Source organism: Ranitomeya variabilis, chromosome 6 (assembly GCF_051348905.1).
Source record: "Ranitomeya variabilis isolate aRanVar5 chromosome 6, aRanVar5.hap1, whole genome shotgun sequence".
NCBI lineage: Eukaryota > Metazoa > Chordata > Amphibia > Anura > Dendrobatidae > Ranitomeya > Ranitomeya variabilis.
The window spans coordinates 149,067,860-149,079,953 of record NC_135237.1 but is presented as its reverse complement, the minus strand read 5'-3'; the positions used below and the strand labels follow the sequence as shown (position 1 = coordinate 149,079,953).

At 39.1% G+C, this 12,094-nt stretch overlaps 1 protein-coding gene across 2 annotated transcripts in view; it reads left to right on the top strand.

Annotated features, from left to right (window-relative positions):
* Positions 1 to 12,094, top strand: part of LOC143782038 (CUB domain-containing protein 1-like) — a 111,731-nt gene that overhangs the window by 85,855 nt on the left and 13,782 nt on the right. For both annotated transcript variants that reach the window (XM_077269109.1, XM_077269110.1), the window contains 2 exons: positions 2,090 to 2,317; positions 4,462 to 4,851. In XM_077269109.1, the coding sequence (XP_077125224.1) occupies positions 2,090 to 2,317; positions 4,462 to 4,851 (618 nt within the window). The remainder of the gene's footprint in view (positions 1 to 2,089; positions 2,318 to 4,461; positions 4,852 to 12,094) is intronic.

The window sequence follows — 12,094 nt, the reverse complement described above, 5'->3', positions numbered from 1 at the left end:
CCCTTATAACTTAATATTTTGGTGCATAACGAAGTTCTGTGGCAATCATTGCAAGCAAATTATTTCTGCAACTTTCAATGAGCCTTCTGTACTGGTCCACAAGTATTTTAGCCCACTTATCGTAAGCATATTGCTCCTTTCACAGTTTTTCAATAGGATGTAGGTCATGGGCCATAGAAGCTACTTAAAAGTCCAAGGCTTTGCTCTTAGCCATTCTTGGATGGTTTTAGCTTTGTGTTTTGGGACATTATCCTATTAGATGACCTGTGACTCAGTCCAACATTTCTAACACTGAGCAGCAAATTTTTGCTCCACAATGCATTGATAGTCTTCAGATTTCATTGTACCCTGCACAGGTTCAAGACACCTAAATGCAGCACTAAAGCCACAAAACATAACTGGGCCTCCTTCATGTTTTACAGTAGGTACAATGTTTTTTTTTTTGTATGCTTAAATTTTGTATTTAACAACATATAGCTGATGTGACTTGCCAAAAAGGTACAGTTTTGTCTCAAATGACATTCTCCCAGAAGCTTTGTGACCTGTCAATATGTATTTGGCAAATTCCATTATAGCTTTTTACTGATTTTGCTTTCAAAAGTAGTTTCCTCCTTGGTTGTCTGCGTTAAAGTCCATTTTGGCCAAGACCATGATGGAAGGTGTAATCTGATACTTCTGTACCTTGACCTTGTAGTTTACCTCTAACTTCTTTGAAAGTTGTTCTGTGCTCCTTGGTTACTATTTGTTTTATCCATTTCTTCAGTTTATTCATTTCCTTTTACGGCCATGTCCAGAGAGGTTGACAGTCCCATAGACCTTAAACTTCTAAATACAATGTGCAATTGTTTGGAAATGGTCTTGTAACCTTAACCTTTAACATGTTTGTCTATAATGTTCATGCTAATGTGTCCTTCGCTTCCTTTGATCTGTAGTTTGGTACACACCATGATACTAAACAGCACAGTGACTACTTTTCACCCTTTAAATAGGCAGACTGACTGATCAATTTTTCAGCTACCTGTGCAGCTAATTACAGGACACAACTTACCGGTAGTTTAACATGTCAAATTATTTTCAGTCTTTTCTAGGAGTGCCATTATTTTTATCCAGGCCATGTTAATTAATTTTTTTTTTTTAATTTTCTCTTGAACTACAATTCAAAAGCAATGTTCAATTTTCATTTGTTGATATTCAATAGATTTAAATTGAAAAACTTTTTTGTTAGTTTCAAGTTATTTTTGTGATCATTGTGGGTTTCACTTAATTTACTAGCATGTGTGGACTTTATTATTTTATAAGTGAATTGCTATTTACATTAATAAATTTAGTTATTTATATATGTGTAGATAAAAATTGGAATCTCAATAAGCGCAATGGGACCTTATCAGGATTACAAAAGAAAAAAAAAAAAAAAGAGTAAAACAGGATTACTCAACTGGAGGGGGTGGGAAGTTGTGACAGTCACAACCCCTTTGTTATTTTGTAAGCAAAGAGAGCTGCTGCGGGTCCATCAAACAGATAGGAAGCAAACTTGGAGATGAAAGTGGATGTAAAACTGTGCTGTCGAGAATCCAATATACAAAAGGATACCGGATGTGGTATGGATGCGGTTTTATTTGTCAACGCGTTTCGAGGTCAAAACAATGTGGTTCATTTTTGGTTTGTCCTGATGTGGAGGTATAATCCCCTCTAAAAGCGTTGACAAAACCGAATCCATACTTCATCTGGTATACTATTGTATATTGGATTTTCGTCAGCGCAGTTTTACTTTCATCCACTTTTATCTCCAAGTTTAATTACTTATACATAACTTTTTTTATGTGTGTAAAATCTAGTATAAAATTGTAATAAAATACAGAACAAAAAGTTGTCCACTAACAACAATGTTTTATAACTTTCTCATAGTAAGACTTGGTAGGGAATTAATTATGGCTTATTAAGTAATGCTTTAGGAATTCTCCATTTATCCAAATATTATTTAGAGCAGTTTATGCACAGTATATTATCAGTTGTATAAAGCAGAATTTCTTTTAGTGGCTCTTACTAACCTATATTTAATATTGTATAATTTATATGTTTGTGTTTTCAGATGTATCCTCAGACGAACTATATCATCTGGATTTGACAAAAGAAAGCGGCCTTGTTGTGCGTATAGGCAAGAAAGCACTTGGGCGCACATTTGCTCCTGAGTGTGTCATCTGTAAGGCATTCGGACAATGCTCTCCCGAGCTTGTGCTTGATGAAGCAAAATACTACAAAATCTCGTTTCTTTGTGGCGATCTTAAAAGCCTGGTAGTAACAGCGGAAAAAAAAATAGGTAGGAAAATGGATTACCTACTACATTGTTGTGCGATGCTGAATTTACCAGTCAATTTATTTAAATAAATATATGTTTGGATATATGGAGAATAGAAAATGGTGATGTTGTTGCATTTTATTTATTGTTGGTACTGGGTGCAGGCATTTGCGTTACTGGAGTGTTGTGAGAAACAAACTGGCCCTAGTAGGCATTAACCATCTGCTGGGACCTCAAAAAGAGCCACATTATGCTAAAACTAGACTAATGGAAACCTCTAGGCAACAGTTTAGTGTGATGTTTCTTCCCCAGTAACATTAACATACTATGTGGCTAAATACAGATAGCCATAATCCTCAGAAATGGTCATCAGGTCCTCCTGATGTCAATTGGACCTATTCTGTTCATTTAAAGCCATTTTTTTATGGTGTAGCTGCATTATAGTCATACATAGGTACAGAAAGTAACCAAACCAGGTTTAGAGAAGCTTTTCCCCCCCTTTTTTTTTTTTTTTAAACAAAAAAAAAAGTCAGTGTACATTGGTAAGGAGTGAAATTACTGGGCCTTTTTCATTATACAGTGGCATATAAAAGTTTTGGCACACCTGCTTTGTATTTTAGGCAAACATAAATATATATTGCTTTTTTGTCAATTTTAAAAATTACAAAAGAAAAAATGGACTGATGCTAAAGTTTGGGCTCATTTGAGGATTTGTGTGCTCAGGTAACTTTTGACCACGGTTTCATACCTTAATTAGCCTGTGATGGTTATGGCTTGTTCACTATCATTGTTAGGAAAAGCCAGGTGATACAAATTTCCCAGCCTTATAAAAACCCAGCCTCCTCTAGCCTTGTGCCACAAAACAGCAGCCATGGGTTCTTCTAACCAACTGTGTAGCACTCTGAAAATGAAAAAGGTGGAGGCCCACAAAGCAGGAAAAGCCTGCCCTTTTCTCAGTTCAAAATGTAATTAAGAAATGTCAGTTAACCGGTGCAGTTGATTTCATTGAAAGCTCCTCATACTAGTGCTAGAGAGGCAAATAGGAACCCCCGCTTGACTTCAAAAGACGTTCAGAATGATTTAGCAGACTCTGGAATTGTGGTACGTTGTTTTACTGTTCAGAAACACCTGCACGAATATGGCCTTCATGGAAGAGTCATCAGAAGAAAACATCTCCTGCATCCTCCCCAGAAAATTTAACATCAGAAGTATGTAAAAGAACACCTAAACAAGCCTAATGCATTTTGGAAACAAGTACTGTGGACCGATGAGTTAAAATAGAACTCTTCTAGCTACAATGATGAAAGATATGTGTGGTGTAAAAAGGGCACAGAATTTCAGGAAAAGAACCTCTCGCCAACCATTAAGCATGGGGGTGGATCAATCATGCTTTGGCATTGTGTTGCAGCCAAAGGCACGCTGAATATTTCACCGAGAGAAGAAAGAACGGATTACATGAAATTTCAACAAATCCTTGATGCAAACAAAACACCTGGAAATAACATATGTAAAAAAGCTGAAGTTGAAAAGAGAATGGCTTCTACAAATTGATAATGATCCTAAACACACATCAAAATCCACAATAGACTACCTCAAAAGGCGCAAGCTGAAAGCTTTACAATGGCCCTCATAGTCCCCAGATCTGAACATTATTGAAAATCTTTGGCTAGACCTCAAAACAACAAAGCATGTAAGATGACCTGACCTAGAAATCTTAGAACTGGAAGAATTTTCCAAGGAAGAATGGATGAAAATCTCTCAAACAAGAATTAAGACTTTTGGCTGGCTACAAAAAAAAAAAGTTTACAAGCTCTGATAGTTGCAAAAGGGGGTGCTACTAGGAACTAAGCATGAAGGGTTCTCAAACTTTTGCATCTGCCCATTTTTTCCTTTAGTAAGTCTTGAAGTGTGTATATGTACTGTGTGTATACATGTTTTATTATAATCTCTTTTTTGCCAAAAATACAAAGGAAATGTCATCTTTTACTTTTTTAACTTGCTTAAATGTTCACAATAACAGGAATTTTGACTCGGCGTGCCCAAACTTTTACATGCCACGATATATGTTGCCGCTTTACACATGTTGTAAATGAACGTAATTTTAGTTAGACCCACAGTCCACAGTACAGAGTATATCATTTTCTTTCTCTTTTGTGTGTTTTTAGAATGCTGGAATCTCACCATCTGTAAAATATCCAACATGCTCCTTAACATCGCACCGTCTCTTATTGATTTTCCTGTGCGGCTGGAGAGTTACACTTGGAAATTGATTGCTCCGGAATATATCAGTACTGAAATCGTATCCAAGTCCATGTATCTACAACAGAATGCGGTAGATAAAAAGTGCAACATGACGGCAGCAGGGTTTACATATGACATCTTGAGTTCCACCAACAAACAGGAATTTAAAATTGGCACTTTTTGTCCTAATGGATCTATTGAAAAGATTCAGCTGAGAGATAATGTTACGATCACCTTAAATATGCCAAGTAATGGAGAGTCCAAAAAACTGACCACCCATGACCTCTACGTGTCTTTTGTATCGTTCATTAAAGGTATAGTACTGCTACTAAATATTGCATATTTAAAATTTGATGTGGTAAAAACTCCAGGATCCATTCCACTGCCTAAGGCTTTGCTATGCTATGTCTACTGGAGGAAATTGCAAATATGTCCAGACCAGTAACAAAGAGGGGTGCTGCTGTTTTGTTTTTTTTTTTGTTTTTTTTTTGTTTTTTTTACTTTTTTAAGGTAGTAGATTTTATCAATTACTGGCTTATGATTTAGGTTGCCCACCTCGTTTATGAGGAGTATTCGACATGGCATACTTCCAACTCAGTGATTTTCATAACATAGGCAGCTTCTCTCTGATGAACCAAATAGAAAAAAACATCAGTCACTCAACATAGTTAAAGTTCCAGGAGACTGAAAATGGACATATTGGGTTACTAAATTGAACTAGATATAGCTGTTGTGGCCTGTTGTATTGGAGATATGTTTAATCATATAACATAATGTAAAAAGACCACACATTTCGAAAGCATACAGCTTTCTTCAGGTCAATGTCATAAATATTACTGATGTCCATATGAACAAAGCTGTAAGCTTTCGAAATGTGTGTTTTGTATTTTATGCTATGTTATATCATTCAACCTATAATCCCCAACACCATGGGCCTTGAAAGTCATACCTTGATCCATCCAGGCGCTCATTGTCTCCGCTTTAAGTCTCTTGGGATTTGCAGACTAGTAACTAAACAGGATGTGTAGACTATAGCGTGGTGATCTACTCTGCATTACTGGATGCTATAGGCAAAATCTAATATTAAAGGGGGTTGTCTTGGAATTTTACGTTGATGTCCTATCATTTAGTATAGGTCATCAATATCTGATCGCTGTGAATGCACCCCTGCCAATCAGCTGTTCCTGGAGTCAGCTAGAAGTGTTCAGTTGCAAAGCGACATAGCAGAGCTATGTCAATAATATAGCAGGCAGATGTGCAGTACCCGACCATGTTGATTATAACATTGACTGAGTTGTGCTGTGTAGATCCGCTACTGAGCACTTCCAGACGGTGCTGGGAAGAGCTGATGGGTGAGGGTTTGACGCTTGGCACCCCCACCAATCAGATATTGATGACCTGTAAAGGTTGCACGAGTCAAGGTGTAGTGCTGCAACCCCAGGCACCAGTACAAAGGGTTTCTTTGTAGGTGTGCGCGTGATAGGGTTATATCCATTACTTGGGTCACATACTGCATGATGGTATAAGCACTCCCAATTTAAGCAATAAAAAAGGAAGAGCTCAGTACACTTTATTGAAAAAGAACATTCTTTTCTGTTGAAACTGGTATAGTGTATATAGAATTGTTAGCAAGACTTTTGTGTTTACGTTATCTTTTGTTTTGCACAAAGGTACAGGTATAACGATTGAGTGGCGGCATAGCATTTGCAAAGTACTTGTAATTTAAACTGCGTAAACTGCTTGAATGTTCCATCTCCATATTATTTTCTTTCCGCCTCTCTATAGCACACTTCTGCAGTAGTACCTGTGCCCCGACCTAGTCAGCCTAGTCTTGTTCCTATGCTTCCAGGACCAACTTGCGTGTTGCCTCTTCAGTCCCACTCCTTTCCTATCTTCCTTGGGCCCACAACCCACAGCGCTTTCTGGCTTTAGGCTGTACTTTGTACGGTTGGCTCCCTCCTGTCAGGTTCACTTCCCATTATCAAGGATATTCCGGCCATGTTTAGATATTTCTACCACTTCGTATGCACGTTGGGGTACGGTACCAGGACGCAGATCGGACACCTCGCTCAATATGGGTAATTAATACATCCATTCCCCTTCCCTTTTTCCCTTAGGATATGTTATGGTCAGTGTAGACCGGGCACATGGTACTCTGTGGTTCTAACTTGCATAGCCTTTTAATATTGAGGTTTACTCCATGTGCTAGATACGAGCCTTATGGTTTAGGGGAAATTATTGGGTAACCCTTATTGTGATTGGAGATATTTGTGTCCCGTCTGTATACCTGGACTATTGGTTGCACCTAGGGATTGATCACTTTGCACAATCCCATGTATCATTATTTACTGTATGCTAAATGTATGTTTTAGTCATTACTATCTAAATTCAATAAATTATAAACTTTTTATGTTAATTTGGGCTAATTTTGACTCATTTTTTCTCCTATTTTCAAGGACACATTTATTTCTTGTAGGATTTGTGCGCAATAAAAAAAATTTGTACACTCTGTACCCTGAATGCACCACTGCAGTCCCTTCCCAGTGACACCAGACTGTCTTGGATTGGGAAGTAATGCAATAGTGACTAATGTACTAGCGTATAAACACAGAATGCAGTGTGCCCTGTAAGAGGAGTTTTTTTTTTTTTGGGGGGGGGGGGTTAAAGGTTGCAAGTAGTGATCAGCGAACGTGCTCGGGTAAGGTGTTATCCGAGCATTCTCGTGTACTAACCAAGTGTCTTTGTCGTGTTCAAAAAATATGTTTGAGTCCCCTCACACACCCGCAACATATGCAGGTATTGTCTAACAAGCAAGTTTATAGTTGGTTGCGGGTGTATGGGGTGAGAACTCCCCTCCTACCTAGCAGGTAAGGGCTATGTATTTCAGCCAGGACCCGCATCTAAGGCCACGTGCACACTTTGCGTATTTGGTCACTAATTTACATCAGTATTTCTAAGCCAAAATCTGGAGTGGGATAATCGGAAGAAAAGCGCCGCTATTCAAGACAATCACACAGGTGCCACACACAGGGCAGCGTACAGCCATTGGCTTGTGTTTACCTTAACAGCAACTAGCACTACCCACATATCCAAAACCAAGGAGTTGCTACATTTGCGTATCATTATCAGCATACTAAGCGATGGTATGATTAAGACTCGGGAGAGTCAAAACGTCATGTTGTGTTATTATATTAGGTCGCTTATCCAATGTTTGTAGATGTGCTCCCATGTGTTACCTATATTGAGTTATGTCTAAATAAACTCATATTATCTTGCATAAATTATCACTAGAGTGTGCAGTGTCTTCCAAATAATATTTGATTACTAGGACTTTCCAGTCCGTGACACTAGCACCTCGTCCAAAATTGACTGAGTGCACACCATTGTACCCCATTATATTGTCGTAATGTATATAGTCAACAGCTCAAAATAAATTTAGGAGTTTGAATCATTATAGAGGGAAATGGTCTATGATTATATTTATTTTTTTAGACTTGAGACCTCAGAACCCTAAAAATGAATGCAAACAATGCTGACAGATATACACGGTTGTTTCTACCGTGAAGCAGTACAAGTATCTCATCTCCAGCAGCAGTCTGAAGCATCTCAGAAAGGGGCGGCCCCCTAAGCCTATGTGCCCACGTTGCAGAAATGCTGCGGAAATGTCCATAGCATTTCTGCAACTCCCTGCCGTGGGTAAAACGCATGCGGAATTTGCATGCATTTTCCTGCAAAACACAAGCATTTTTAGCTTGCAGAATGCTTGCACTTCCAAAGCAATTTGAAGCATCGCTTGGAAAAGTGATTGACAGGTTGTTCACACTTGTCAATCATAGTGCTTGACAAGTGTAACCACCTTTTTACTATTGATGCTGCTTATGCAGCATCAATTGTAAAAGATAGAATGTTAAAAATAATAAAATAAAAAATATGGTTATTCTCACCTTCCGACGGCCCCCGATCTCCTCCTTCGAGGACGTCCTCTTCTTCTCTTCTTGCAGCGGCTCCGACGCAGGCGTGCTTTGTCTGCCCTGTTGAGGGCAGAGCAAAGTACTGCAGGGCGCAGGGAAAGGTCAGAGACCCTGCGCACTGCAGTACTTTGCTCTGCCCTCAACAGGGCAGACAAAGTACGCCTGCGCCGGAGCCGCTGCAAGAAGACAAGAAGAGGACGTCATCGAATGAAGATGTGATCTGGGTCCAGCACCTCCTGACGCCCATCGGACTGGACTGCACCGTGACCGCCAGAATGCTGTAGACAAGCCCCTGATGCCGGTGGGCTTAGGTCAGGTACGATTTTTGGGGTGACAGTCCCTTTAGCATACACTGCAAAATCACAACAGAATATATAATTTTTTTTATTTTGATCACTGCTCCCTAAAAAAAGAAAAAAAGCTCTTGACAGGGACCAAATTGTCATGATTACTCTGTGTGGAAAATGATTAGGCAATTTGTACTTTTGATTAATTTTATTAATATTTATTAGTGATTCATTTTAATAATAATTTTATTTCTAAAGTGCCAACATATTCCGCAGCACTTTTAACATATTTATTAATGACCTTGTAGGGGGCAAACAGAGTAGAATTTCAATATTTGAAGATGACCCTAAATTCTACAGGGTAATCAATACAGAGGAGGACAATTTTATATTACAGGATGATTTATGTCAACTAGAAGCTTGGGCTAATAAATGGCAAATGAGCTTTAATGGGGTAAATGTAAGGTCATGCACTTGGGTAGAAGTAATAAGATGTATAATTTATGTGCTTAATTGTAAAACACTGAGCAAAACCGTCACTGAAAAAGACCTGGGTGTATGGGTGGATGACAAACTCATATTCAGTGGCCAGTGTCAGGCAGCTGCTACAAAGGCAAATAAAATAATGGGATGTATTAAAAGAGGCATAGATGCTCATGAGGAGAACATAATTATACCTCTATACAAGTCACTAGTTCGACCACACTTAGAATACTGTGCGCAGTTCTGGTCTCTGGTGTATAAGAAAGACATAGCTGAACTAGAGCGGGTGCAGAGAAGAGCGACCAAGGTTATTAGAGGACTGGGGGGTCTGCAATACCAAGATAGGTTATTACACTTGGGGCTATTTAGTTTGGAAAAACGAAGGCAAAGGGGTGATCTTATGTTAATGTATAAATATATGAGAGGACAGTACAAAGACCTTTTTATTGATCTTTTTACTCGCAGACCTTTAATCATAACCACAGATGCGCAATCTTTACTGTAAGAGCAGTGAGACTATGGAACTCTCTGCCGTATGATGTTGTAATGAGTGATTCATTACTAAAATTTAAGAAGGGACTTGATTCCTTTCTTGAAAAGTATAATGTTACAGGTTATACATATTAGATGCCTTGATAGGGCGTTGATCCAGGGAACTAGTCTGATTGCCGTATGTGGAGTTGGGAAGGATTTTTTTTTTTCCCCCCAATGTAGAGCTTAGTGTTTGCCGCATGGGTTTTTTTTCCCTTCCTCTGGATCGACATATTAGGCTATGGATTGAACTAGATGGACTTAAAGTCTTCCTTCAACCTTAAATACTATGTTACTTGACATTTTTTGAGGGGACTTGTACAGACAATAACAGACATTGCAGAATAACAATAATTGCATAAACAACAGATACCAAGAGGAATGAGAGCCCTGCTCGTAAGCTTACAATCTATGAGGAAATAGGGGAGACACTAAAGGTGGACGGTAACAAATGCTTGCATTGTACGGTCCAGCCATCAATATAATAAATAGGGTGTTCATGTAATGCTGTATGATCCGGTAACCAACCAGTAAGGGTAAAAGTACAGACACAGAGGGCTATTAAATGCATGTCTTTTTCAGAACAGCTGATACGAGGGTCCTGGTTTTGAAGAAAAATTTAAATGGGCAAAACATTGATAGATAAATATGTTGAGGCGGTTATGACAGTCTCAAGAAATGCATTTTTAGGGCACGCTTAAAACTGGGTATTAAGGATGAATCGAATTGTCCTGGGTAGTGCATTCCAAAGAATTGGCGCAGCACACGAGAAGTCTTGGAGACAGGAGTGGGAGGCTCAGATTATTGAGGATGTTAATCTTGGGTCACTAGCAGAATGGAGAGAACGGGAAGGGTGGTAGACTGAGACGATGGAAATGTAGAGTGGTGCTGAACCGTGGAGCGCTTTGTGGTTGAGTGATAAATTTATATTGAACTCTGGAGTGCATGGGTAAACAGTGCAATGACTGGCACAGGGTAGAGGCATCGGTGTAACGGTTGGTGAGGAATATGATTCTAGCTGCAGCATTGAAGACAGATTGGAGAGGGGAGCGTTTAGAAAGAGAGAGATTGATTAGTAGAGTGTTTAAAATAGTCCGGACGAGAATAAGAGCTACAGTAGAGTTAATTTTATTATTGAACAACTACAGTGCTATCCATGAAAAAAAGGTTCAGAAACTTGAATATTTATAAAAATAAAAGTGATGTTTTGTCTTAGGAGAATATTCATGTGTGCAGAATTATTATGCAACTAAATGAAAAATGTAAAGTGAGAATAATAACCAAGCTCCAAAATGTACAAAAATACATTTGACATTTCAAAGTAATATCAGTGACCAATATACCCACCAATCTTTTCAATAAGTCATAAGTTTTCCATCTATTGTCACGTTTTTAATCTGTTGACTATCAACTTTTTGGGCAACACCAACCACAGCCTCCCAGACACTGTCAAAGAGGTGACTTTTCTTCTCTCCCATTTAAGAAGGGCTCACAAGTTCTCTATAAGGTTTGGCTCAGGTGAGGAAGGGGTTATGTCATTATTGTTTCATCTTTAAGGCTTTTACTAGCTAGTCAAGCAGTGGAGTACTCAATTTATGTTCATGTTTTTCTGGAAATATGCAGAATTTTTTTCCTGTACCGCTGCTTGAAGAAAGTGTCTTCTAAAAACTGACCGTAGGTTTAGGTGTTGATTTTTAGTCAGTCTTCAACCCAAAAAAGTCCAGCTAGCTCATCTTTAATAATTCCAGCCTATAGCAGTACCCCACCGCCACCTTTCTCGTGCCTGAGTCGCAGTGGAGGTCCAGCCACTGGCCCATGCACCTTATCCATAAAGAGTCACTCTCATTTTTATCTGTCCTTTAAAATCTTTGAAAAACGTGTCTTCAGATATTTCTTGACCCAGTTTTGATGTTTCAACTCCTGTGTCTTGGTCAGAGGTGGTTGGGTTTCAGTCTTCCTTACCTTGGCCATGTCTCAGAGGCCTAAGGCTACTTTCACACTTCCGTCTTATGGCCTACGTCACAATACGTCGTTTTGGAGAAAAAAACGCATCCTGCATAGTTGCCCGCAGGATGCGTTTTTTCTCCATAGACTTGCATTAGCAACGCATTGCGACGTATGGCCAATGCAATGGATGCGTCGTGTTTTGGCGGCCGCGACACACAAAGTTCAATGTAACTTTTTCTGTGCGACGGGTCCGCCATTTTTGACCGCGCATGCGTGGCCAAAACTCCGCCCCCTCCTCCCCGGAAATCACAATGGGCAGCAGATGCGTTGTAAAACTG